The sequence below is a fragment of the Aquarana catesbeiana genome, linkage group LG04 (genome assembly GCF_042186555.1).
Source record: "Aquarana catesbeiana isolate 2022-GZ linkage group LG04, ASM4218655v1, whole genome shotgun sequence".
NCBI lineage: Eukaryota > Metazoa > Chordata > Amphibia > Anura > Ranidae > Aquarana > Aquarana catesbeiana.
Genome location: NC_133327.1, coordinates 456,994,248 through 457,021,685, shown reverse-complemented (window position 1 = coordinate 457,021,685; position 27,438 = coordinate 456,994,248). Strand labels below are relative to the sequence as shown.

General features: G+C 44.1%; 1 protein-coding gene across 2 annotated transcripts in view; it reads left to right on the top strand.

Annotated features, from left to right (window-relative positions):
- LYST (lysosomal trafficking regulator) overlaps positions 1-27,438 on the top strand; it is a 556,505-nt gene that overhangs the window by 60,294 nt on the left and 468,773 nt on the right. For both annotated transcript variants that reach the window (XM_073627506.1, XM_073627507.1), the window contains 2 exons: positions 5,952-6,141; positions 25,971-26,058. In XM_073627506.1, the coding sequence (XP_073483607.1) occupies positions 5,959-6,141; positions 25,971-26,058 (271 nt within the window). In that variant the 5' untranslated portion in view covers positions 5,952-5,958. The remainder of the gene's footprint in view (positions 1-5,951; positions 6,142-25,970; positions 26,059-27,438) is intronic.

Sequence of the window (27,438 nt, the reverse complement as noted above, 5' to 3'; positions counted from 1 at the left end):
TCACCACTGATCACCGTATAACTGTTACGGGTGACGCTGGTTAGTTCGTTTATTTTTTATAGTGTCAGGGCACCCGCCGTTTATTACCGAATAAAGGTTTAGCCCCCTGATCGCCCGGCGGTGATATGCGTCACCCCAGGCAGCGTCAGATTAGTGCCAGTACCGCTAACACCCACGCACGCAGCATACGCCTCCCTTAGTGGTATAGTATCTGAACGGATCAATATCTGATCCGATCAGATCTATACTAGCGTCTCCAGCAGTTTGGGGTTCCCAAAAACAGGCCCGTCGTGCCCATCATGCCCTTCCTGCTGCATTCGCCAATCCTAATTGGGAACCCACCACTTCTGCAGCACCCGTAATTCCCCCATTCACATCCCCAACCAAATGCAGTCGGCTGCATGAGAGGCATTGTTTTTATGTCCTCCTGAGTACCCCTACCCAACGAACCCCCCCCAAAAAAGATGTTGTTGTGTCTGCAGCAAGCGCGGATATAGGCGTGACACCCGCTATTATTGTCCCTCCTGTCCTGACAATCCTGGTCTTTGCATTGGTGAATGTTTTGAGCGCTACCATACACTAGTTGAGTTATAGCGTAGGGTACAGCATTGCACAGACCAAGCACACTTTTACAGGGTCTTCCAAGATGCCATTGCATTTTGAGAGACCCGAACCTGGAACTGGTAACAGTATAAAAGTTAGTTACAAAAAAAAGTGTATAAAATAAAAAAAAATAGTTGTCATTTTATTGTTCTCTCTCTCTCTATTCTCTCTCTATTGTTCTGCTCTTTTTTACTGTATTCTATTCTGCAATGTTTTATTGTTATGTTTTATCATGTTTGCTTTTCAGGAATGCAATTTTTTATATTTTACCGTTTACTGTGTTTTATTGTTAACCATTTTTTTGTCTTCAGGTACGCCATTCACGACTTTGAGTGGTTATACCAGAATGATGCCTGCAGGTTTAGGTATCATCTTGGTATCATTCTTTTCAGCCAGCGGTCGGCTTTCATGTAAAAGCAATCCTAGTGGATAATTAGCCTCTAGACTGCTTTTACAAGCAGTGGGAGGGAATGCCCCCACCGTCTTCCGTGTTTTTCTCTGGCTCTCCTGTCTCAACAGGGAACCTGAGAATGCAGCCGGTGATTCAGCCAGCTGACCATAGAGCTGATCAGAGACCAGAGTGGCTCCAAACATCTCTATGGCCTAAGAAACCGGAAGCTACGAGCATTTCATGACTTAGATTTCACCGGATATAAACAGCGCCATTGGGAAATTGAGAAAGCATTTTATCACACCGATAAATAGAGTACCTGTCACTACCTATTGCTATCATAGGGGATATTTACATTCCCTGAGATAACAATAAAAATGATTAAAAAAAAATGAAAGGAACAGTTTAAAAATAAAATAAAAAAGCAAAAAAATAATAAAAAAAAAAAAAAAAAGCACCCCTGTCCCCCCCTGCTCTCGCGCAAAGGCGAACGCAAGCATCGGTCTGGCGTCAAATGTAAACAGCAATTGCACCATGCATGTGAGGTGTCACCGCGAACGTCAGATCGAGGGCAGTAATTTTAGCAGTCGACCTTCTCTGTAAATCTAAAGTGGTAACCTGTAAAGGCTTTTAAAGGCTTTTAAAAATGTATTTAGTTTGTCGCCACTGCACGTTTGCAATTTTAAAGCATGTCATGTTTGATATCCACGTACTCGGCCTAAGATCATCTTTTTTATTTCATCAAACATTTGGGCAATATAGTGTGTTTTAGTGCATTAAAATTTAAAAAAGTGTGTTTTTTTTTTTTTCCCCAGAAAATGCGTTTGAAAAATCGCTGCGCAAATACTGTGTGAAAAAAAAAAAAATGAAACACCCACCATTTTAATCTGTAGGGCATTTGCTTTTAAAAAAAATATATAATGTTTGGGGGTTCAAAGTAATTTTCTTGCAAAAAAAAAATTTTTTTTTCATGTAAACAAAAAGTGTCAGAAAGGGCTTTGTCTTCAAGTGGTTAGAAGAGTGGGTGATGTGTGACATAAGCTTCTAAATGTTGTGCATAAAATGCCAGGACAGTTCAAAACCACCCCAAACTATTTGCTGAGAGTCATGTCGAGTCCATGGAATATTTTATATTGTGACACAAATTGCGGGAAAGAGACAAATTTTTTTTTTTTGCACAAAGTTGTCACTAAATGATATATTGCTCAAACATGCCATGGGAATATGTGAAATTACACCCCAAAATACATTCTGCTGCTTCTCCTGAGTACAGGGATACCACATGTGTGAGACTTTTTGGGAGCCTAGCCGCGTACGGGACCCCGAAAACCAAGCAACGCCTTCAGGCTTTCTAAGGGTCTAAATTTTTGATTTCACTCTTCACTGCCTATCACAGTTTTGGAGGCCATGGAATGCCCAGGTGGCACAAACCCCCCCAAATGACCCTATTTTGGAAAGTAGACACCCCAACCAATTTGCTGAGAGGTATAGTGAGTATTTTGCAGACCTCACTTTTTGTCACAAAGTTTTGAAAATTGAAAAAAGAAAAAAAAATGTTTTTTCTTGTCTTTCTTCATTTTCAAAAACCAATGAGAGTTGCAAAATACTCACCATTCCTCTCAGCAAATAGCTTGGGGTGTCTACTTTCCAAAATGGGGTCATTTGGGGGGGTTTTGTGCCACCTGGGCATTCCATGGCCTCCAAAACTGTGATAGGCAGTTAAGAGTGAAATCAAAAATTTATACCCTTAGAAATCCTGAAGGCGGTGATTGGTTTTCGGGGCCCCGTACGCGGCTAGGCTCCCAAAAAGTCCCACACATGTGGTATCCCTGTACTCAGGAGAAGCAGTTGAATGTATTTTGGGGTGCAATTCCACATAAGCCCATGGCCTGTGTGAGCAATATATCATTTAGTGACAACTTTTTGTAAATTTTTTTTTTTTTTTGTCATTATTCAATCACTTGGGACAAAAAAAAAAAATATTCAATGGGTTCAACATACCTCTCAGCAATTTCCTTGGGGTGTCTACTTTCCAAAATGGGGTCATTTGTGGGGGTTTGTACTGCCCTGCCATTTTAGCACCTCAAGAAATGACATAGGCAGTCATAAACTAAAAGCTGTGTAAATTCCAGAAAATGTACCCTAGTTTGTAGACGCTATAACTTTTGCGCAAACCAATAAATATACGCTTATTGACATTTTTTTTACCAAAGACATGTGGCCGAATACATTTTGGCCTAAATGTATGACTAAAATTTAGTTTATTGGATTTTTTTATAACAGTAGAAAATATCATTTTTTTTCAAAATTTTCGTTTTTTTTTTCGTTTATAGCGCAAAAAATAAAAACGGCAGAGGTGATCAAATACCATCAAAAGAAAGCTCTATTTGTGGGAAGAAAAGGACGCAAATTTCGTTTGGGTACAGCATTGCATGACCGCGCAATTAGCAGTTAAAGCGATGCAGTGCCAAATTGGAAAAAGTCCTCTGGTCCTTAGGCAGCATAATGGTCCGGGGCTGAAGTGGTTAAATATTGGTAATACATTGGCTTTTCTCCAATCAGCTGGCACCATTCCAGTCAGTAGACTGTCAGTAAAAATTAGGAACAGTGGTCTGGCAATTACTTGACTAGGTTCCTTAAGTACTCTTGGGTGCAAGCCATCTGTCCTCTGTTAACCATGGGGGTGCTTCCTGTGATATGTCATAAAGATAAACACTGCAGTTTTGGTTACTGAAGCCCCCCGATTCCCTCGTGAAGACTGAGGAGAAGAATAAATTCAATACCTTCGCCATCTCCCCATCCTTTGTAACCAGATGTCCTTCCTCATTCTTTATGGGGCCCATATGGTCTGTCCTATCTTTTTTTTACTGTTTACATACTTAAAGAATTTCTTGGTATTTTTTTGCTCTCCTCCGCTATGTGTCTTTCATGTTCTATCTTAGCCGTCCTTATTGCACCCTTACATTTCTTGTTGTACTCTTTATAAAGTCTGAATGCTGAGGATGATCCCTCAACCTTTTATTTTTGAAGGCCTTCTTTTGCTTTTATATGCATTTTTAGATTGGAGTTAAGCCATCCAGGACTTTTGTTCGCTCTTTTTAAATGTATTACCCAATGAGATGCATTGGCTAATGCCCTTTATTTAATATGCTCTTAAAGCAAACCCATCTCTCCTCTGTGTTTTTTGTTCCTAAGATTTTATCCCAATTTATGCCTTAAAGCAAAGTTTAGGAAAGTTGGCTCTTTTGGAATTCAGTGTCTTTGTATTCCCCTTATGCTTCCTATTTGTGTGATTTATACTGAAGCCAATTGACCTGTGATTGCTGTTACCTAAATTGCCCCGTATTTCCACATCCGTGATCAGGTCTGTATTGTTGGTAATCAGTAGATCCAGTAATGCTTTACTTCTGGTTGGTGCGTTTACCATCTGACCCATAGAATTGTCTTGCAAGACATTTAGGAACTGGCGAGCCTTAGATGAATGCGTGGTTCCCTCCGCCCAGTCTGTCTGGATAATTAACCACTTGCTTACTGGGCACCTAAACCCCCCTCCTGCCCAGACCAATTTTCAGCTTTTAGTGCTGTCACTCTTTGACAATTGCGCGGTCATACAACACTGTACCCAAATGACATTTTTACCATTTTTTCCCACAAATAGAGCTTTCTTTTGGTGATATTTGATCACCTCTGGGTTTTTTATTTATTTTTTTAAAGATGAAAAAAGACCAAATTATTTAAAAAAAAAAAAAAAAAAAAATACAAAACGGTTTTATAACAGGTAATTTTTCTCCTTCATTGGTGTGCACTGATTGGGCTGCACTGATGAGGTGGCCCTGGTGGGCAGTCATGGGGTGACAGTGATGGGCATTGATGGGTGGCAGTGATGGGCACTGATCGGCACTGGTAGCCAACACTGATGGGCAGCACTGCTAGGTGGCACTGATGAGGCACCACTGGTGGGCATTGATAGGTGGCACTGATGTACTTGTGGGCACTGTGGGCACATATGAAGCGGCTTCGCCTTTCCCTGCTCGGGACCGATGTCCCTTCAACAGGAGCCAGTGATTGTTTGTTTTTTTTTTTTTTTTTTCTCCTCGCGCTGTCGGCGTGAGGAGAAAAAAAAAACAACTATTACCGATCCTCTGTTTATATCACGTGATCAGCTGTCATTGGCTGACAGCTGATCACGTGGTAAGGGGTTGAGATGGACCCCTTACTCGGATCTGTGATCACCCGAGTCTTGGTGACTCGGGTAATCACAGCGTGCTCTGCAGGGGGGCGCAGCCAGCTTGCAAAGGGGAGGACGTCTATTGACGCCCTTCCGGCAAAGCCAATCCGCGCTGTAGCCGTCATTCGGCTATAGTGCGTATCTGAAGGAGTTAAAATCCCTCATTATGATAACACTTCCCATCCTTGCTGCTAATCCAATTTGTGATAGGAGATCTGTCTCCCCTTCCTCCTTCAGGTTAGGGGCCTATAGCATACTCCCAGTAATATTTTCCCTTTGGCTTCATCCCTTTGGAGCTCTACCCATAAGGATTCCACCTCCTCCCTAGCTCCCTTAGTGATGTCATCTTTCACATTCACTTGTACATTATTCTTAAAATATAGGCATACCCCTCCCCCTTTTTTACCCTCTCTATCCCTGCGATAAAAGGTATACCCTTGAATGGTTGCCAGCCAATCATAAGAGCTGTTGAACCAGGTCTCTGACATTCCCACAAAATCCAAATCCTCCTTGTACAACAGTATCTCAACAAGCCACGTAGTTTAGACCGGTCGCATGTTATCCTCTTATTGGGTGTTGTATGTGATATTTTAACTGACAAATGTTGTTGAATCCTGTAGCCTCTGATTGCAAATAAAAGCATTTTTTAAAAATTAGAATACATGTTTTTCTGAAGTGCAAGGGAATACTAGCCCCAAATAATTAAACATTTTTACTTTCTTATTCCAGCTTCAACATGAGCAGTAACTGTAATTCTGTAGCTCGGGAATTTTTGTCTGATGTCAACAAACTATGTAGCGAAGGAGGAGAAAGCAAGGATGATGAAGAGGAAGAAAGCCACATGGCAGTTCTTGGGGAATATCTGTTGTATGGACGTGGACTTGTGCTCCTTACTATGCTCAATGACAGTGTTGATCAGGTAACTGTTAAATAATCAAGTGTGTAAATGTTTTCCGATACAGTTAGGGCACCTGTTGTCCTGGTTGCACAGTACTTGGTAAATGATGAACTGAGTAGAGTAAGCTGCAGTAAGTTAGTGGTAGAATTCTGTTACTTAAATTTCACCTTTAATCAGCTGTACAGGAAGAAGACAGAAAAAATATACTGTACAAAACTATGCACCCATATAGCAGTTTTAATGTGATGTAGATTTATAAGGAACTGTTCACTAAATTGCACTGTAAAAATTCTAAGGACAGGCATACTAAATGTGACATCAGGTGGTACCATACCTGCACGTCAGACTGCTTGGTTACTATTCGGATGACTTGATATGCATGTTAACTTCTCTGTTAAGATTGACAGGAATGCGTCCTATTTTTGGCTGATAGTAAGGCAGCACATGGGAGACTTTGTGTCTTTCATCAAAAAGTCTCTTTTACAATTCTGAGGATATTGGACAATGGGCACATCTGGTTTGAATAGGAGTCTCTTGTACTAGGAGAGACGGTTTTTTAGCTAGATTTAGGGGGATGGACAAGTTAGAAAAATGGGGTAGATTGTAGAGCTGCACAATTAATCGTTAAAAAATTGTGATCTCAATTCAACCCCCCTGACGATCTCTATTGCAGCTGTCAAAAGAAAACATCGGGGCAGTCTGCCAAGTTTTTCACATGAAATATTGTAACTAAGCTTCCTTCTTAGATCAAAGGGATGCACTTCTCTGTGAAAAAAAAATCCAGGCAGTCTGCCAAGCTTTTAAACAGTGTAAATGCAGGAAGTTTAACCGCTTAAAGTCTAAATCTTTTTCTGACACTTGTTTCTTCAGTTAAAATCAATAATTTTTTGCTAGAAAATTACTTGGAACCCCCAAACATTATATATATTTTAGCAGAGACCTTAGGAAATAAAATGTCAATTGCTGCAATATTTTATGTCACACTGTATTTGCCCAGCGGTCTTTCAAATGCAATTTTTTGGGAAAAATACACTTCAATGAATAAAAAAAAAACAAAAAAAAGGAAACAGTAATGTTATCCCAATTTTCTTTTGTTTTAATGTGAAAGATGATGTTACGCCATGAGGATCGTGATCTATCTTCTCAGTAAAAAAATTGTGCAGCTCTAGTAGATTGGTGAATGATTATTAGATACTGCTGGAGGAAGAAATGGCAGATTAAAGAATACAGATAAAACTGCAAAACAAAACATTGTAAAGTGAGCAGCAAAATGGGAGAGCTTGAGGAACACTTAACGTTTTGCTGGTGTTGTAAAGCCTTGGTTTAACTCTTCATTTGCTTGGGCTTATTAACTAGTTCCAAACGGTTATTTACACAAGGATGTCACTCTCCACTGCCAATTTCTTCCCCCCCAACTCCACACCTCTACCACTACTCTAGGTGGCAGCTCATTTTGACAGATGGAACTTGATCTGTTTTAACAGTGGAGCTTAGAACAGAGATCAGAACACTGTTCTAAAGCTTAATTGAGAAATTCAGTGCAACATTATTGTTGCATTGTGTAAGCCGCCTTACACTGCTTATGCAGACCTTTTGTTTGCTTCTCTGCCGCTCTGTTCTCCCTGCAGAAGCAAAGTGAAATATTTGCTACAATAAGGTGTAGAAGAGCAGGTGCCTCTCTCCCCTGCAACTCAAAATGTAACACTGAGTGCCTTAGTGGCCACTAATCACCAGGCACATTGAATGAGGTTAGCTGAGACAATCCTTGGCCTAGGAAGACTCCTACTGAACTAACTTGGAGCAAAACAGGACTTTCTTTGCTCTGCTCTGCTCCAGGGGCTGAAGCAAGTAGGAGGGGTAAAAGTAGATGGTGAGTTTATTAATTTTATACAGTTTCACACAAACATCTAATATGTAGGCTGGTCTGCTAGTTTAGAAAATGAGTAGAAAACTGTCTTAAAGAGAAACTCTAATGGTTTTGAGTTGTTAGATTTTATTTCAAGCTTTTAACATGTTTTGTTTATATAAAAAAAACAAAATGTTTTGCAAATTTAAGGGTCTATTTATAAAACATTCATTGAAGGAATGTCAGAAACCTTTGTGCCAGCTGAACAAAATTTCACTGGATGTTTTCTAATAGATGGATTCCTTTATCATCTGCTCCATCTAGTGGAAAAATTGTAGTATATTTTCTCATTGAGTTATTTCAGAAATCTATACCGCATTTTCTCCTCTAAATGGAGCTGATGTTGCAGGAATAAATTTATTAGAAAACGTACTGTGACATTTTGTTTAGCTTGCACAAATGTTTTAAATATTTTATAAATAGCCCTCCAACGTTTAACATAAGGTGCATATATGATGTGGGAGTCAAACCGAATTATAGATTTTCATAGTCAAAAGCACAGCAGAAGCTGTTTTTTTTCAGTTCAGTCTAATTAAGACTTGGATTGGAGCTTTTGCTGGTAAGCCCTTTAAAAAGGATTTGTTACTGCAAAATGGGTAATGATAGCTAAGAAAATGAGGGTAGAAAATATTCATGTGTAGTGAGAATATAGGGCTAAAGTTAGAACTCCCATATTTGGTTAGTTGTTCCAGCTCGGAAACAAGGGGGTTATTACTACAGCTAGGAAACTAAAGTTTTCCTAAGGAGGGGTCTCTAATAGGTAACATGATGTGTTCACTTGAAACAGATGGCTGAGTAAGGCTTTCTAATGTCTAATCTGGAAATCTGTATAATACAGTGACAAACAAGTGGAAGAACAAACATGTGTAATGTAAAAATGACTTTAAGGTAAGTATGTAATAAATAAAAAAACACATCATGTTCCCTTTTAATTTTAAAAATAGCTTTTAAGCCAAAGTCTGTTTTAGCCTCTGTCCCCAAAGGATCTCTTGTTTCAGTGGATTTTTTTTTTTATAAAAAAAAGCAAAGGTGCATCTCTAGAATCCCAAAATAGAAATGACTACTTGGATAAAAACTTTTTGCAACTTTTTATGTCACGCTGTATTTGCGCAACGATTTTTCAAACGCGTTTTTTTTTTTTTTTTTTTTGAAAATTCATGAATTAAAAAAAAAAAAAAATGTAAAATTAGCCCAATTTTTTTGTGTAATGTGAAAGATGTTACGCTGAGTAAATAGATTCCTAACCTGTCCCACTTTAAAATTGCGCACACTGGTGGAATGGTGCCAAACTTTGGTACTTATAAATCTCCATAGGTGATGCTTTAAAAATGTTTACAGGTTACCTGTTTAGAGTTACAGTTGAGGTCTTGGGCTATAATTGTTGCTTTTGCTCCAACGCACGCATCGATACCTCACATGTGTGATTGATTTGATTTATTTTTTTGAAAATTCTTTTTTTAAACTTTTAGTCCAACTGATTAACCAAAGACACATTCTTACCGAACGCCCCCCCCCCCTCCACAGTTCCACCAATGCTTTCGCGGTTACTCCTAATAACCGGATAGATGATGTAAGGCACAACATGTGGCCACAACATGTAAGTATTAGGAATGAGTCGGCAATTGTTACTATCCCGATTGTTCAGGATACCGCCTGCAAAAGGAAATGGTTATTCAGATCCTGATTGATCCCTTTCTCAATGAATGTATTAAAACCCGTCGTGAATATATTTAGGTATTCTATCCACTAATATATGCTACTATATCAGCAGGGTTATACCAAGCCTACTTTAGGAAATACCTTCCCACATCCTCTGGCTACATATTTGGCCTTGTAATAAGGCATCATGGAATTCACCAGTCTGTTCCAAAACACCACGTCCGGAGCTCCCGGCTTCTTCCAGTTCAAATGCATTGCCTTTCTCCCATAGCAAAATTTATATATTCAGTAGACCCCTGGAGGGTACCACCTCATCCACTAAGGCCCAGTAGGCATACCCTCATTAATTGGTATTTCACATGTGTGATTTGAACGCTGTTTACATATGTGGTAGGGGTACGCATCTTCACTGGCCTCACGATTCGATTCCGATTATCATGTCAACGATTTGATTCGATTCCGCGATGCATCACGATTACAGCGCAAGTCCACAAGTGCGCATGGTTTTCATCAAAAAAAATTCAAGTAGTCAGGAGAACTCCATTTTTTTTAATTCTATCTGTTCTTAAGAAAAAAAGAGACAGCAGAGGAGCTCCAGAGCTCCAGACATACTACAGGAGATGGTCAGAGACTGCAGACCTACTGCAGGAGACGATCAGAGACTGCGAACATGCTACAGGAGATGATCAGAGACTGCGGACATGCTACAGGAGACGGTCAGAGACTGCGGACATACTACAGGAGACGGTCAGAGCCTGCGGACGTGCTACAGGAGATGGTCAGAGCCTGCGGACGTGCTACAGGAGATGGTCAGAGCCTGCGGACGTGCTACAGGAGATGGTCAGAGCCTGCGGACGTGCTACAGAAGATGGTCAGAGCCTGCGGACGTGCTACAGGAGATGGTCAGAGCCTGCGGACGTGCTACAGGAGATGGTCAGAGCCTGCGGACGTGCTACAGGAGATGGTCAGAGCCTGCGGACGTGCTACAGGAGATGGTCAGAGCCTGCGGACGTGCTACAGGAGATGGTCAGAGCCTGCGGACGTGCTACAGGAGATGGTCAGAGCCTGCGGACGTGCTACAGGAGATGGTCAGAGCCTGCGGACGTGCTACAGGAGATGGTCAGAGCCTGCGGACGTGCTACAGGAGATGGTCAGAGCCTGCGGACGTGCTACAGGAGATGGTCAGAGCCTGCTCAGACACCAACTGGATATCTTCTTGTCCAGATTGTTTGGAAGCAGACTCATCCACCAGGTCATCCACAGAATCCTGAGCTTTAAGCTCTTCCCCATCCTCAACCCACTCCTGCTCCAGACTAGGAGGCTCCAGGGAGGGGGATCTGTCACGCTTCTTGCCACCCTGCGAGATGGAGGCAGTCATGCCAGCAATCCTGTGCTCTAACCCGGCTAGGGCTGACAGTTGGTGCCTTATTCCTTAAAGTATAATTGTCCACGAGTAGGGTTCAAAAGCAGATGAGCGGCGTGATGGTATATAAAGTGTTTTACTTGGCTCTACATGTTGCATGCTGTATAGCGCTTTTTCAGGAGCATAAATAGTAGTTGGCAATGTGGAATGGTTAGATGCTTAGCGTTTGTTTAAAAACAACACTGTATAGCAACCATGAGGGTGCAGCAGACCATATGATGGAAGATTGGCAGCGCTATAGGGTCCAGGTTAATCAAAAATCGCCCATCTATATTCTGAAGGCATGGAAGTAGCTCGGGGAGACTGTAGTGCTGGTAGGTTATTACTGAATGATACAGGAATTGCTGGGTAACATGGTAAACTCAGCCATATAATTTCAGCCTCAAATGCTATTAATATGCCAAAGAAACTAAGCCAAACAGTGGTACTGGCATGGGAAGGTGGAATTATCAGCAGGACCCCATACAGCATACATACTCCGTGGAGCTAATAACCGGAATGACGGGTAGCTGACAGGATTTTTGTTCCTCCTAAGAGGTTTTCCCTTTTATATCCCATGGATGAAAAGTTTGTTAAGTGGAGCATGCCAGCCGTAGATGCAGCAGTCTCTCCCTTTAAACAAGAACTTGACTTGTCTGGTAGATAACGCATAAGGCTTGAAAGACCCTGTTGACAAGAAATTTGAGTCATTCTTAAAGGCTTCCTTTTCTTTGGCCAGTTCAGCTATTTTTTAGCCAGCTGTTGCAGCAATTGGAATCTGCCAGTCTGTAAAGGATCAGATCAGACGGCCTGACAGGAGGATGATTTGCCTGAAAATAAGGCAGATATTCCTTGAGCGCTGTGTTTTGCTGTTGACGCCTTAAAGGATTCAATACAGCAGGTTTCTCGTTTGGCTCTCTTGTCTGTACATATGCGCAGACTTTTGTGGCTTGAGAACTAGTCAGCCGAGCTTCCTTGTAAAAGGTTATTGGCAGGTTTCCCCTTTCATGGGCAACGTTTATTTGGTGATCATTTGGACAAATATATCCAAAAGATTTCCGGAGGGAAGAGTTCTCTACTTTCTGTGAAGAAAAGCACAAGACGTCCTTCGTTTAAAACCTCAGGGACTGCTCCCTCAAATGTCTTAGCGCCAAGGCAGTAACGCCCCCAACAGGGCGCTAGGGCCAGGGGCAAGTCGCAAGGCCAGGGCCAGAAAAAGCCCTGGGTCCAAAATTCTTCTAAACCCAGCACCAAGCCCTCCTTTTGAGGGGACGCCCCCACTCCATCGGGTGGGGGGAAGGCTGCTGCATTTTGCAGACGTTTGGAGAACAATAGTTCAGCACAAGTGGGTCACCTCAACTATATACCACGGTTACAAGCTGTTGCTGGGGGTTCCCCCTCAGAGGTTTTTAAGATCCAGCATTCCCTTGGATCCTCCAAAAAGAGACTTATTGCTTCAGGAACTACATCATCTAGTGCATCAAGGAGTGATTGTAGAGGTTCCTGTACCTGAAAGGGGCGCAGGGTTTTACTCAAACCTATTTACGGTTCAAAAACCAAACGGGGACACAAGGCCCATTTTAAACCTAAGATCCCTGAACCAGTATCTACTGATCCAGTCCTTTTGGATGGAGTCTGTCTGCTCAGTAGTAGCCTCACTCCAGATGGGAGACTTTCCAACCTCCATAGATATAAAGGATGTGTATTTACACATACCTATTTTTCAGCCTCATCAGAGGTTCCTGCAATTTGCAGTAGAGGAAAGTAATTTTCAGTTTGTGGCTCTACCCTTCTTGCTTGCTACAGCTCCCCGGGTGTTCACAAAGGTCCTAGCACCAGTACTGAGTCTTTTAAGGGCCCAAGGGATCCTGGTGCTCGGGTATCTGGATGACCTCCTGCTCAGTGATCACTCACTTCAGGCTCTAGAACCGAGCATAACATGCACAGTGCGGTATTTGGAAAGCTTAGGCTGGATCATAAATACCGAGAAGTTAACCTTGAGACCAGCTTAAAGTCTAATGTATTTAGGTCTGATCCTAGATCCGATCCAAGCAAGATTATTCTTGCCACCTGCAAGGATCTGTGCCCTGAATAATCAGGTGCGTCAGGTAAGGGGCACCAGACAACCCTCCATTCGGCTCTGTATGTCTTCATGGCGGTGCCCTATGCCCAGTTCCATTCCAGGCCTCTACAACAAGACATCTTGTTGGCTTGGAACAGGAGAGGGCAATTCCTGGATTATCTAATGTTTTTATCTCCTCGGGCACGCTTAAGCCTAAACTGGTGGTTGCAGGATCAGAACCTTCAAAAGGGAAGATCCTTCCTCCTGGTAACTTGGGAGTACTGACTATAGATGAGTCTCTCAGGTTGGGGAGCGACTCTAGAGGGGCTCAGGGTAAATGGTCAAGGATAGAACAGATCCTGCCCATCAACGTCCTGGAATTACAGGAAGTACAACTGGCCCTACGGTCATGGATGGTGGAGCTTCAGGACTGCCCTATCATGTTTCAGTCCGACAGTCTGCCTGGGCAGAGGGACATATGCCGATTCTATCAGCAGTCCATATCCCGGGAATAGAGAACCGGAAGGCAGATTATTTCAGCCACCAGCAAATCTGTCTGGGAGAATTGTCCCTATGCCCAGGAGTGTTCCAGGAAATTTGCCAACGTTGGGGATGGCCTGAGATCAACCTACTGGCATCCAGGTTCAACAACAAGCTACAGCAGTTTGTGTCCCGAACAAGAAATCCCCTGGCAATTGGAACAGATGCTCTGATACAGTAGTTCCATGGAGCCAGTACTCCCTGATTTATGCTTTCCCTCCGATCCCGCTCCTTCCACATTTGTTGCACTAGATTTGGAGAGAAGGAGTTCCAGTCATTCTGGTGGCACCAGTCTGGCCCAGAAGGCCCTGGTTCTCGTGGGATTGTTAGACTAACAATAGACAGGCCATGTACGCTCCATGATGGCCCGATCTACTGTCTCAAGGTCCTATATTTCACCCCAATTTACAGTCTCTAAATTTGATGGCATGACTATTGAAGCCAGGGTGTTAAAGGACCGTGTCATCTCGGGACCAGTGGTGTCTACCCTAGTGAATGCTAGAAAAGCTGTCACTAGGAAGACCTATCATAGGATCTGGAAGACTTGTATTGCTTGGTGTGAAGCCAAAAAATGGCATCCACGGAAATATGTGATTGGGAAAATTCTCTCTTTTCTACAGTCAGCTGTGGAAATCAAATTTGGCTTCGAGTACAATCAGAGGTCAAGTTTCAGCCCCATCAGTTTTCTTCCAAAGGCCTTTAGCCTCCCATTCACTGGTCCGAACCTTTATGCAGGAGGCTTTTAGGGTGAGAGCTCATTCTACCAGGGGTAGGGATGAGCTTCGTGTTCGAGTCGAACCCATGTTCGACTCGAACATCGGCTGTTCGATCGTTCGCCGAATTGCGAACGTTATGGGCCGTTCGCGCTAAATTCGTGTGGCGCGTCACGGCCCATAATTCACTGCGGCATCGCAGTGCATTGCTGGCTGATGATTGGCCAAGCATGCACTATGACCCGCATGCTTGGCCAATCACAGCGCCGTCAGTAGAGAGAGCTGTAATTGGCCAAAGCCAGGGTGGCTTTGGCCAATTATGGCTCAGGGGATTTAGTACACACCCCACACTATATAAGGCCGCCTGCACGGCGGCCCTGTGTAGTGTGTGTTCCGGTGTGCTGAGAGATAGAGAGAGAGAGAGAGACAGTGTCATTTGATTTGAGTTAGATAGATTAGGCAGAACAGTCAGTCAGTTAGCTGCACTTACAGTGTATTGTGTATATATATGCATCCCAGGTGTTGCATATATATATATACACTGTATTCAGTTTAGCTAGATCCGTTCCTGTTATCTTCTATCTAGACTATTTACATTTAATGCAGTGCGTCCTGCTCACAGTGTTCAGCTAGATCCGTTCCTGCTATTTACATTTAGTGCAGTGCGTCCTGCTCACAGTGTTCAGCTAGATCCGTTCCTGTTATCTTCTAGACTATTTACATTTAGTGCAGTGCGTCCTGCTCACAGTGTTCAGCTAGATCCGTTCCTGCAATTTACATTTAGTGCAGTGCGTCCTGCTCAGTGTTCAGCTAGATCTGTTCCTGCTATTTACATTTAGTGCAGTGCGTCCTGCTCACAGTGTTCAGCTAGATCCGTTCCTGTTATCTTCTAGACTATTTACATTTAGTGCAGTGCGTCCTGCTCACAGTGTTCAGCTAGATCCGTTCCTGCAATTTACATTTAGTGCAGTGCGTCCTGCTCACAGTGTTCAGCTAGATGCGTTCCTGCTATTTACATTTAGTGCAGTGCGTCCTGCTCAGTGTTCAGCTAGATCCGTTCCTGCTATTTACATTTAGTGCAGTGCGTCCTGCTCACAGTGTTCAGCTAGATCCGTTCCTGTTATTTACATTTAGTGCAGTGCCTCCTGCTCACAGTGTTCAGCTAGATCCGTTCCTGCTATTTACATTTAGTGCAGTGCGTCCTGCTCACAGTGTTCAGCTAGATCCGTTCCTGCTATTTACATTTAGTGCAGTGCGTCCTGCTCACAGTGTTCAGCTAGATCCGTTCCTGCTATTTACATTTAGTGCAGTGCGTCCTGCTCACAGTGTTCAGCTAGATCCGTTCCTGCTATTTACATTTAGTGCAGTGCGTCCTGCTCACAGTGTTCAGCTAGATCCGTTCCTGTTATCTTCTAGACTATTTACATTTAGTGCAGTGCGTCCTGCTCACAGTGTTCAGCTAGATCCGTTCCTGCTATTTACATTTAGTGCAGTGCGTCCTGCTCACAGTGTTCAGCTAGATCCGTTCCTGTTATCTTCTAGACTATTTACATTTAGTGCAGTGCGTCCTGCTCACAGTGTTCAGCTAGATCCGTTCCTGTTATCTTCTAGACTATTTACATTTAGTGCAGTGCGTCCTGCTCACAGTGTTCAGCTAGATCCGTTCCTGTTATCTTCTAGACTATTTACATTTAGTGCAGTGCGTCCTGCTCACAGTGTTCAGCTAGATCCGTTCCTGTTAAATTCCTACTGACAGGCAGGCTTGTCTGGTTACAGTATATAAAGCTACCTGAAGAAAATTACAGGTGTTCTATTTGATCCTATTAGTACCACGGTCAGGCAGCTAGACTATTTACATTTAGTACAGTGCGTCCTGCTCACAGTGTTCAGCTAGATCCGTTCCTGTTATCTTCCTACTGACAGGCAGGCTTGTCTGGTTACAGTATATAAAGCTACCTGAAGAAAATTACAGGTGTTCTATTTGATCCTATTAGTACCACGGTCAGGCAGCTAGACTATTTACATTTAGTACAGTGCGTCCTGCTCACAGTGTTCAGCTAGATCCGTTCCTGTTATCTTCCTACTGACAGGCAGGCTTGTCTGGTTACAGTATATAAAGCTACTTGAAGAAAATTACAGGTGTTCTATCCCAGCTTAGTGCAGCTACAGGCCATTAGTATGTCTGGAAGGCCAAGAAGGAGAGGCAGACAGTCACAAGCCAATAAGAGAGGGCAAGCAGGCTCTGTGTCTAGTGCTGGTCGTGGAGACGGTGCATCCTCATCAGCACGTGGCCATGGGACACGCTTGGCCTTTTTTTCGGCAGCTGGCCGTGTTGAGCCGCAACATGCGGAAGACTTGGTCGAGTGGATGACCAAGCCGTCCTCATCCTCCTCATCCTCTCTCACCCATGCCCAGGGTGCTTTGTCTGGCAAAGCAGCGGCCTCTTCCCTCAGCTCAATGTCATCAGTGACTCCTTCCCTAGCTCCACCATGTCCTCATGAGGATTCCCTCGAACTGTTTGACCACAGTGTTGGGTACATGCTCCAGGAGGATGCCCAGCGTTTGGAAGGCTCTGATGACGATACTGAGCTCGATGAAGGCAGTAACATGAGCACGGACAGAGGGGGTGCCCAAGAAGGACAGCAATCTGGCAGTCATGCTCCCCCTGCTGCAGCATACTGCCAGGTTTGCTCCAGTGATGAGGAGGGAGGGGATGATGAGGTCACTGACTCAACGTGGGTGCCTGATAGGAGAGAGGAGGAGGAGGAGGAGGAGGCGGCGGCACATCACCAACGAGGCAGGATGCCCTCCAGGGGCCAGCCTAAGGGCAGCACATTGACTGCATCACACCCCAAAGCTCCACATGTGCAGGGCGCTGCAGTCTCTGCGCGTTATTCAAAAAGTTCTTTGTGGGCCTTTTTTGAGACGAGTGCATCAGATCGCACCGCTGCTATTTGCAACATATGTCTCAAGCGTATCTCGCGTGGCCAAAACATCTCCCGCTTGGGTACCACATGCTTGACCAGACATATGTTGACCTGCCATGCAGTTCATTGGCAAGCGTATCTAAAAGACCCACACCAAAGAACAAAGAGGATCTCTCCTTGCTCCTCATCAGCTGAGATTTCCAACCCCACTAGACCTTCAGTCCTCTCTGAGACCTGCAGTGAGAGGAATGAAGGTGTAGAATTAGGTGTGTCACAGCCAAGTACTTGTGGGCAATCTGCTTTTGGTACACCGACGTCAGATTGTACCAGGCAAATTTCCCTGCCCCAGCTGCTGCACCGCCGAAAGAAGTTTGCTCCCAGCCATCCACATGCCCAGCGGTTGAATGCTAGCTTGGCAAAATTGCTAGCACTTCAACTGCTGCCTTTTCAGTTGGTAGACTCTGCCCCCTTCCGTGAGTTTGTGGAATGTGCGGTTCCTCAGTGGCAGGTACCCAAACGCCACTTTTTCTCACGGAAGGCGATTCCGGCTCTCTACCGGCATGTGGAAGGCAATGTCCATGCCTCGCTGGACAGGGCGGTCAGCGGTAAGGTGCATATTACCGCTGACTCATGGTCCAGCAGGCATGGACAGGGACGTTACCTAAGTTTCACGGCGCATTGGGTGACTCTGCTGGCAGCTGGGAAGGATGCAGGACAAGGTGCAGTAGTGTTGGAGGTTGTTCCGCCACCACGCCTCCAAAATGCTGATTGTGACACACCTCTCTCCTCCACCCCCTCCTCTTCTTCTTCCTCCATGGCCTCTTCCTCGGAACCAGCGGTGCTCCGTAGGCGTTCAAGGGGCTACGCAAGTACGCAGGCCAAAAGATGCCATGCGGTGCTTGAGCTGGTGTGCTTGGGGGACAGGAGCCACACTGGGGCAGAGGTTCTGTCAGCTCTGCAGGGGCAGGTTCAGAGGTGGTTGACGCCACGCCAACTTAAGGCAGGAATGGTGGTTTGCGACAATGGCACCAACCTCCTCTCTGCCCAGAGGTGGGGGACTCGAGTCACATGACTTGACTCGAGTCAGACTCGAGTCACCTGTTTGAGGACTTGCGACTTGCTTTACAAAATTAAATAAATGACTCGACTTGACTTTGACTTGTCACTAATGACTTGCGACTTGACTTTGACTTGGGCTATTTGACTTGCAATGACTTGCAATGACTTGGCACCACCAGTTCTGTGTCTTGGCCTAGGCAAAAAACGCCGCCAAACCCCCCCCCCCCCCACAATAGAAAGCTCCCCCCGAGTCCCGGCTTCGGGGTAGATCAGTATTTTGACTTAATTTGTGACTTGACCAAAATAAATGACTTGACTTGACTTGCTTGACTTCTGGCAGGGACTCGACTTGACTTGCTTGCTTTTCGCCACAGTAACTTGGGACTTGCTTATGACTTGAAGGTTAAGACTTGAGACTTGCTTATGACTTGCACATGTGTGACTTACTCCCATCACTGTCTCTGCCCTCCGACAAGGACAAATGACCCATGTGCCCTGTTTGGCTCACGTCCTTAACTTGGTGGTGCAGCGGTTCTTGGGCAGGTACCCGGGCTTACAGGATGTCCTGAGGCAGGCCAGGAAAGTCTGTGTGCATTTCCGCCGGTCATATAATGCCAGTGCTCGGCTGACGGACCTCCAAAAGGAGTTTAACCTGCCCAAGAACCGCCTAATCTGTGACATGCCCACCAGGTGGAACTCAACGTTGGCCATGCTGCAGCGGCTGCACACGCAGCAGAGGGCCATCAATGAGTACCTGTGCGACTATGGCACCAGGACAGGGTCAGGGGAGCTTGGTTTTTTTTCCCCACGCCAGTGGGCCATGATCAGGGATGCATGCACTGTCCTGTCACCATTCGAGGAGGCCACGAGGATGGTGAGCAGTGACAGTGCATGCATCAGTGACACTGTCCCCCTTGTCCACCTGTTGGAGCACACGCTGCGTGGAATAATGGACAGGGCACTTGAGGCAGAACAGAGGCAGGAAGAGGAGGACTTCCTTAGCTCTCAAGGCCCCCTTTATCCAGACAGTGTTCCTGCGTGCCCGCCGATCACACAGGAAGAGGACGAGGAGGAAGAGGAGGAGGAGGAAGATTGTGTCAGTATGGAGGTGGAGCCTGGCACTCAGCATCAGCAGCAGTCTTTAAGGGATCAGTCCCAAGAAACACATGGACTTGTACGTGGCTGGGAGGAGGTGGCTGCGGACCATGTCGTTCTTAGTGACCCAGAGGACTCCGGACCGAATGCCTCAGCAAACCTACGCTGCATGGCCTCCCTGATCCTGCAAAGCCTGCGTAAGGATCCTCGTATTCGTGGTATCAAGAAGGACCAATACTGGCTGGCAACCCTCCTTGATCCACGTTACAAGGGTAAGGTTGCGGACCTTATCTTGCCATCGCAGAGGGAGCAGAGGATGAAACATCTTCGGGAGGCCTTGCAGAAAGGTCTGTGCAACGCGTTCCCAGAGACTGGGAGGTTACAAACTCCTGTTTCTGGACAACGTGTTGCTGAGGCTTCGGTCAGTCAAAGAAGGAGCGGTGGAGAAGGTGGCCGTCTGACCGATGCGTTCAGACAATTTTTTGGTCCGCAGCCCCAAGGTATGATCGGTTCCAGCAACCATCGCCAGCGTCTGTTTTACATGGTGCAGGAATACCTAGGGGCAAGATCAGACTTGGACACCTTTCCCACCGAAAATCCTCTGGGTTACTGGGTCTTGAGGATGGATCACTGGCCAGAGCTTGCACAGTATGCAATTGAGCTACTGGCCTGTCCTGCATCCAGCGTTCTTTCGGAACGCACATTCAGTGCTGCTGGAGGCGTGGTAACCGATCACAGGGTGCGTCTGTCCACCGACTCGGTCGATCGGCTGACCTTCATAAAAATGAATGAGTCTTGGATCACCACCAGCTACCAAGCACCTGATGCTGATGTAACCGAATAATTTTTTTTGAAATCTCAGATCCCTTCAAAGACTGCCTATGCTGATGCTGAGTGACTATCCCTGAGTAATTATCCTCTTCCTCCTCAATCATCACGCTGATAGCTTGTAAGAACATTTTTGGTTCTGGGCGCCACCACCAGTGCCTAAGGCACAATTTTTCAGCCCCTGTTTAACAGGGGCGTGTAATTACAATTTTTGATGTAATACTTTGCAGCAGGGCTCGTTCCTGCATTCCAACTAGAGTGTCTGTGAGGGGTTGCAGTGTTGTGGCACCAGCACCAGTGCCTAAGGCCCAATTTTTCTGCCCCTGTCTAACAGGGGCGTGTAATTACAATTTTTGATGCAATACTTTGCAGCAGGGCTCGTTCCTGCGTTCCAACTAGAGTGTCTGTGAGGGGTTGCAGTGTTGTGGCACCAGCACCAGTGCCTAAGGCCCAATTTTTCTGCCCCTGTCTAACAGGGGCGTGTAATTACAATTTTTGATGCAATACTTTGCAGCAGGGCTCGTTCCTGCGTTCCAACTAGAGTGTCTGTGAGGGGTTGCAGTGTTGTGGCACCAGCACCAGTGCCTAAGGCCCAATTTTTCTGCCCCTGTCTAACAGGGGCGTGTAATTACAATTTTTGAAGCAATACTTTGCAGCAGGGCTCGTTCCTGCGTTCCAACTAGAGTGTCTGTGAGGGGTTGCAGTGTTGTGGCACCAGTGCCTAAGGCCTAATTTTTCAGCTCCTGTTCAACAGGGGCATGTAATTACAATTCTTGATCTAATATTTCACAGCAGGGCCCTGTGAGGGCTTACAGTGTTGTGGCCACAGCAACACCTAAGGCCCAAATTTCTGCTGAGTATATAGGGCAGGACCCTACTTTCAAACATCTAACTTACAAACGACTCCTACTTGCAAACGGAAGGAGACAACAGGAAGTGAGATGAAATCTACCCCTAGGAAGGGAAATTCTCTCCTCTAAGAGTTAATATGGGAAAACAATTTCTCCTTTCCACTGATGCTTTCCAATCCTTGTTCCACAAAAAAACCCAAATTTTCAAAAAACATTTTTCATTGGGACAAAAAAGTGAGGTGAAATCTTCTGAAGAGGAGGAAAGACAGCAAAACAAATGTCACAGGGGTGATAACCCTTCCCTATGTTTTCCAAAAAGCTTAGAAAAGATTTTTTGGCTGGAGCTAAACACGTTAAAAATGTTCAAAATTACAAACAGATTCTACTTAACAAACCTACAGTCCCTGTCTTGTTTGCACCGCCTGTATACTGCTGTTCAGAGTATATAGGGCCTGGTGGCCCCACACCTTTCCTTATTTTAATTTGGGTGCGGGGTTCCCCTTAATATCCATACAAGACCCAAAGGGCCTGGTAATGGACTGGGAGGTACCCATGCCGTTTGTCTCACTGATTTTCATCCATATTGCCATGACCCGACATGACATTAAACCCGCAAGCAGTTTTAAATGAGATTTTTTCCTTTAAAAATGACATTTGGTGCAGGGACTGTTCTAAACATGGGAAACACGCGTCACTTTACAGGCATACTATAGACACCCCCCAGGTACGATATTTAAAGGAATATTTCACTTTTTTTTTTTTACTTTAAGCATCATTAAAATCACTGCTCCCGAAAAAACGGCCGTTTTTAAAAGTTTTTTTTGCATTGATACATGTCCCCTGGGGTAGGACCCGGGTCCCCAAACCCTTTTTAGGACAATACCATGCAAATTAGCCTTTAAAATGAGCACTTTTGATTTCGAACGTTCGAGTCCCATAGACGTCAATGGGGTTCTAACGTTCGTGCGAACTTTCGGTCCGTTCGCGGGTTCTGGTGCGAACCGAACCGGGGGGTGTTCGGCTCATCCCTAACCAGGGGTGTAGAAACCTCCTGGACTTTCTGCCATCAGGTATCTGTGGCTCAGATTTGTAAGGCTGCTACCTGGTCTTCAGTGCGTACATTCACTAAATTTTATCAAGTGGATGTTCAAGCAGCCGAGGGTTTGGCTTTCGGCCGCAATGTACTGCAGGCTGCCGTATAAAGTCTGATGGCTATTGTTTGGCAGGGTGTCTCCCTCCCCTCAAGGCTATTGCTTTGGGACGTCCCAGCAGGTAATGAATATTGGCCTAACTCTGTGTCCCATGATGTATGAAAAAGAAAATACATCATGGGACACAGAGGTCCCTCCCCTCTTTTTGAGGATTCAGTGCTTTCTGCAAAACTGAAGTACTTGCTGTATTGGAGAGGTTATATAGGGGATCGCTTCCTGTCTAAAGACCTTTGGCCTACCAGTGTCCATTCACCTGGAGATGAAGTATAACCCAGCAGGTAATGAATATTAGCCTAACTCTGTGTCCCATGATGTACTCAAAGAAAATGATTTTACAGGTAAGTATGACGAACAAATCCTATTTTTATACTTGCCTGCACTGTGTAATGGTTTTGCACAGATCAGCCCCGATCCTCTTCTACTTGTGTCTCCCTCCGGCGCTCCTGGCCCCTCCCTCCTGCCGAGTGCCCCCAGAGCAAACCGCTTACTGTAAGGGCTCCTGTGCCACTGTTTTGTGTCCATTCACACACAGAGCCCTCTCTCCTCCCTCTCCCTTCATTTGCTTACTGTCTGTGATTGACAGCAGCAGTAGCCAATGAGGGGGCGATGTCCCCGGAGAGCTGAGGCTCTCGTGCACATTGCTGGATCTAGATCGGGCTTGGGTAAGTATTAGAGGGGCTGTTGGAGGAGCTGCACACTAGAATGCATGAAGGTAAAAACCTTGAGCCTTTACAACCACGTTAATTTGCTGTGACTTGCCCTGACTTTTGCCTGTCTTATGATTTTGTCTGAACGCTGCCCTTTCAACTGAATTTCATGCCATCCCTACTGTAATAAATTCAAAGAGGGAAGATTAAAAACTCTGGGAAGGGAGTAACTGGTCCTGTGGATGACAAAGATTGGAAAAATCCTAGACAGCCACCTTCGCACGCAGTCATTATAGTCTACAACATATACAGGTCATATTTACAACTTGTTGAAAAAGCATTACTTAACTACTCATTCTAAAGTATATCCTCCTACTTCTAGTAACTGTCCTTAAAGTGGATGTAAACCCAATGTCATCCTTTCTAAACTACTGCCATAGGGGTTATCTATAAGGATATACATGCCTCCTGCATGTATCCTTACCTGTCCAATGTCTCCCCTCTGTCTGTTATTAGACCTGAAAAACTGCATATTCTGTGGGTGGGTCTGTTGTCTGGAGCTCGGTGGGTGGAGTTGTGATGTCAGTAGACTCCCCGCCCACCTCTACACTCCCCTTGTCAATATGCATTTTCTCTGTGTATTTCTAACACTGAACTTCTGCTGAACTTCTGCTATGATCTCTAACATCCAGTGAAAAGACAGGAAAGTAACCACATGACTTCAGCATGCCAAATCATGGTGAGGTGTGGAACAGCCAATCCTTGCAGAGCTGCTGAAGAAAGGAGTGGGGGAGGGAATTTAAAAATTCTGCATGTCTCTTAGGCTAATGCACGAGATGTAAATCACCTGTCACTCACAGCAAGGGGAAGTATTTGACAAAGTTTTTCTCAATTTGTCAAGAATTGTCTCACTGAACAATAAAAGGGGATTGCTCAGAGATGGATTAACTCTCTGTGGCAAGACTGGGCTCAAATGATAGCAAATCTTATACTCTACAGTATGATATAGATTGTAAGCTCTAACGAGCAGGGCCCTCTGATCCCTCCTGTATTGATTTGTATTGTAAGTGTACTGTCTGCCCTCATGTTGTAAAGCGCTGCGCAAACTGTTGGCACTATATAAATCCTGTATAATATAAAAAAAATAAAAAATACATTTTTCGGGTTTACATCCACTTTAAACTCTCTGACCTACTTGAGACTTGTGCGTGTGCAAGTGGTTTTTTTTCCCTTTCCATTTTTCTTTTCTCCCAGAAAACCTCTTTTATCTTTATGGATAGCTCATGTAATTTTTTTTTATTCTACTTTATAGAAAACATATATTTAACCACTTCAGTACCAGACACTTTTATCCCCTTCTTGCCCAGGCCAATTTTCAGCTTTTTTAGTGCTATCACACTTTGACAATTGTGCGGTCATGCAACACGGTACCCATAAGAAATTTTTATCTTTTTTTTTTTTTTTTTTTTTCACACAAATAGAGCTTTCTTTTGGTGGTATTTAATCACCACTGGTTTTTTATTTTTTGCTAAATAAATGAAAAAAGACTGAAAATTTAGAAAAAAAAAACCCAAAATGTTTCTTTTTGTTTGTTTATAAAATTTTGCAAATAAACTTTCTTCATAAACATTTGCCAAAATGTATTCTGCTATATTTTTCTTTGGTGAAAATAACCCAAATCAGTGTGTATTATTTCGTTTGTAGGAACGTTAGAGTCCACAAACTATGGAGTGCGTGTGTATATATCTATAGATGGATAGGGCCTCTCATTTCTTCAGACCCGAAAATGCAAGAGTAGCGTGAATACCCCCCAAATGACCCCTTTTGTAAAATAGACAGTCCAAGGTCTTTAGTAAGAGGCATGGCACGTTTTTTGGTTTTTTTTGTCAAATGTTTTTCTTTTTTTTTCACATTTAAAAAACAAAAACAAAAATGGACATACTGTTACCAGTGTAGTACAAGCCAAGCATAATATAACTGGTGTGGCGGTGACCAAGGGCACTGACTGGTGACAGTATGTAAAAAAAAAAAAAGTAATTCTTTTTTTGTAGTGTGTTTTTTTTTTTTTTTTTTTTTTTTTTCATACAGTGACCAAAGCATTAGTATTACCAAAGTAACACTGTACCACTCTGGGGAAGTGATCAGGATTTTTTTTTATTACACACTGATTGCATATAGCAGTTAATTTCACTGCTATAAGCAAACATTTTTACTGAATGAAAGGGTGTATTCACTGTGTATTGTTGTGATTGACCACACCTAATCACTTAGATAGTTTGTGATTGTCCCTGTCTGTACCATATGATCACCATGATGACCATTCACAGCTCGCTACACAATGAATGGCATGAAAGGAAGCCATTCATTGTGTACAACTGTCATGTGATCTGCTATGATTGGTCACAGCGATCATATGGTACCCGCAGTGGGCTGGTACACTATTTAGTCACCTGCTGTGTCTGGTGGACATAGCGTGTGACATGCGCCGAACCGCGGCCCATTCTAGGGAGGACAGACATCATATAACGTCCACGCAGAACAAAAGGGTTCCTGCCTGACTGTCATTTTACATTGACCTAGGCGGGAAGCAGTTAAAATATAACTAAATTCTAAACTTTTTTTTTTTTTTTTTTTTTTTGATAGAGCGAAGGAGAATTAGAACACCTGTCACTTTTCTATTGACGTCTATGTCCCTGTTCTGGAGATTCACGCTCTCTGTCACCCTCTCAGTTCTATTGTAATTTCTTACATTTGTTTTTTATGCCTAAATTCTGAGGTTTTTTTTTTTTTTTTTTTTGCATTTTGTGAAATGCTCAGGTGATATCAGCACTATGTTCTGTGTACCCAGTACTAGAAGTATAATTTTTACTTTATATAAATATATTTTAAAGATACATGTTTGCTGCTTACAACATGCTTTTGTTGTAATGATTGATTGTTATCATTACAGGATCTCACGTGTCGCGAGGAGCTTATTACTCTTATTGTATCTCTTTTACCTCTGGTTTGGAAGATTCCACTGCAAGAAAAAGCAAGAGGTAATTAAGTCATCATAAGACATATATAAAACTGGATTAAAAGAAGAATAGTGTTTTTTTGTTGTGCACCCCCCCCCCCCCCCCCATCATACTTGCCTAGGTGGATGCAGCATCGGACTAATGCTGCATCTGTCCCCCTGTCGCCTCTGCACTGAGAACCGAGCGATCAAACACCGCCGATGGCTCAGTTCTCCCAGCTCCCTGAGCAGAGAGCTGCTACCTGTCTGTCAGCAGCTTTCCGCTCTGCCCCCCTGCGCTCACTGGAGCGCTGAGCTGTGGAGGGGCGGGGAGCAGCCATGTCATGCTGTCAGCGGCTCGCTGAGAGGCTGGGATGAGTGTTTGTCCAGGCACCTGGCGGATCCAGATTTTGTCGTGATGATGCGGTGTCTGGACTGATTCCTGCGACGTCAGACCGTTCTCTGCTAAAAACAGGAGAGCAAAATGAATTCCACTCCTGTGACCCAATTGGAGAAGCCAGCCAAACAAACTCGGGCTGGAATTCTCCTTTAGGTAACTGGAGTTTTAATTGTACAATATCAAAACGTTAAAGATTTCACTGCTTGAATTTAAAATTCTTGCAGCATGAAGGAAATTAAAAAAAAAAAAAATAACAAACCCTTTCTGTACTCTGTAGCTTCTGCCTGAATAGGGAATACTCTGTCACCATTGCCCAGATTGTCCGAATATTTATAATATTTTCTCTGTACCTCTCCGTAGTGGCAGACAGCTAGGTGAAGGTTGGGTATGTGACTTGATTGTACAATAGACAATTTTTTTAATTACAGAAAATTGCATATATCTGTTCAGGTACTTACATTCCTTGTATGTTAATTGTTTTAGAGGATACTATAAGCAAAAAAAAAAAAAAAAAAACATTCTGACACTGACTCAGAACAAGTATGTTTAAACATCACTAGCTGTATTCTTGTTTAGTCTTAGTAACTGCAAAAGGATTATGGTCCAAAATACTTGGCCTACTAGCACTTTGAGGAGATTGCAGCAGTAGCACCCTCTGTGTTGTTTTTTTTTTTTAACATTTGTAGTAGTAGTTATAAAGGCGTGACGTTTTTGTAAAGCTTTGATTATTTAAAATAAAATAACAAACATGTCATACTTGCCCACACTGTGCAGCTCCTTTTTGCACAGAGTGGCTCTTGCGGCTCTTTCCCCCATCAGATAACCCCCTAGGAGAAGCACTCCCCCGGGGGGTTTCCTTGCGCGCGCTGCCAAGTCCATCATTGGCATCCATAGCCACCGAATGTATGACTTGGCCCAGCTCCACCAGTGCCTGCGTCATTGGATTTGATTAACAGCAGCGGGAGCCAATGGCTGCACTGCTATCAATCTATCCAATCAAGAGCCGAGAACCCTGGGCAGAGG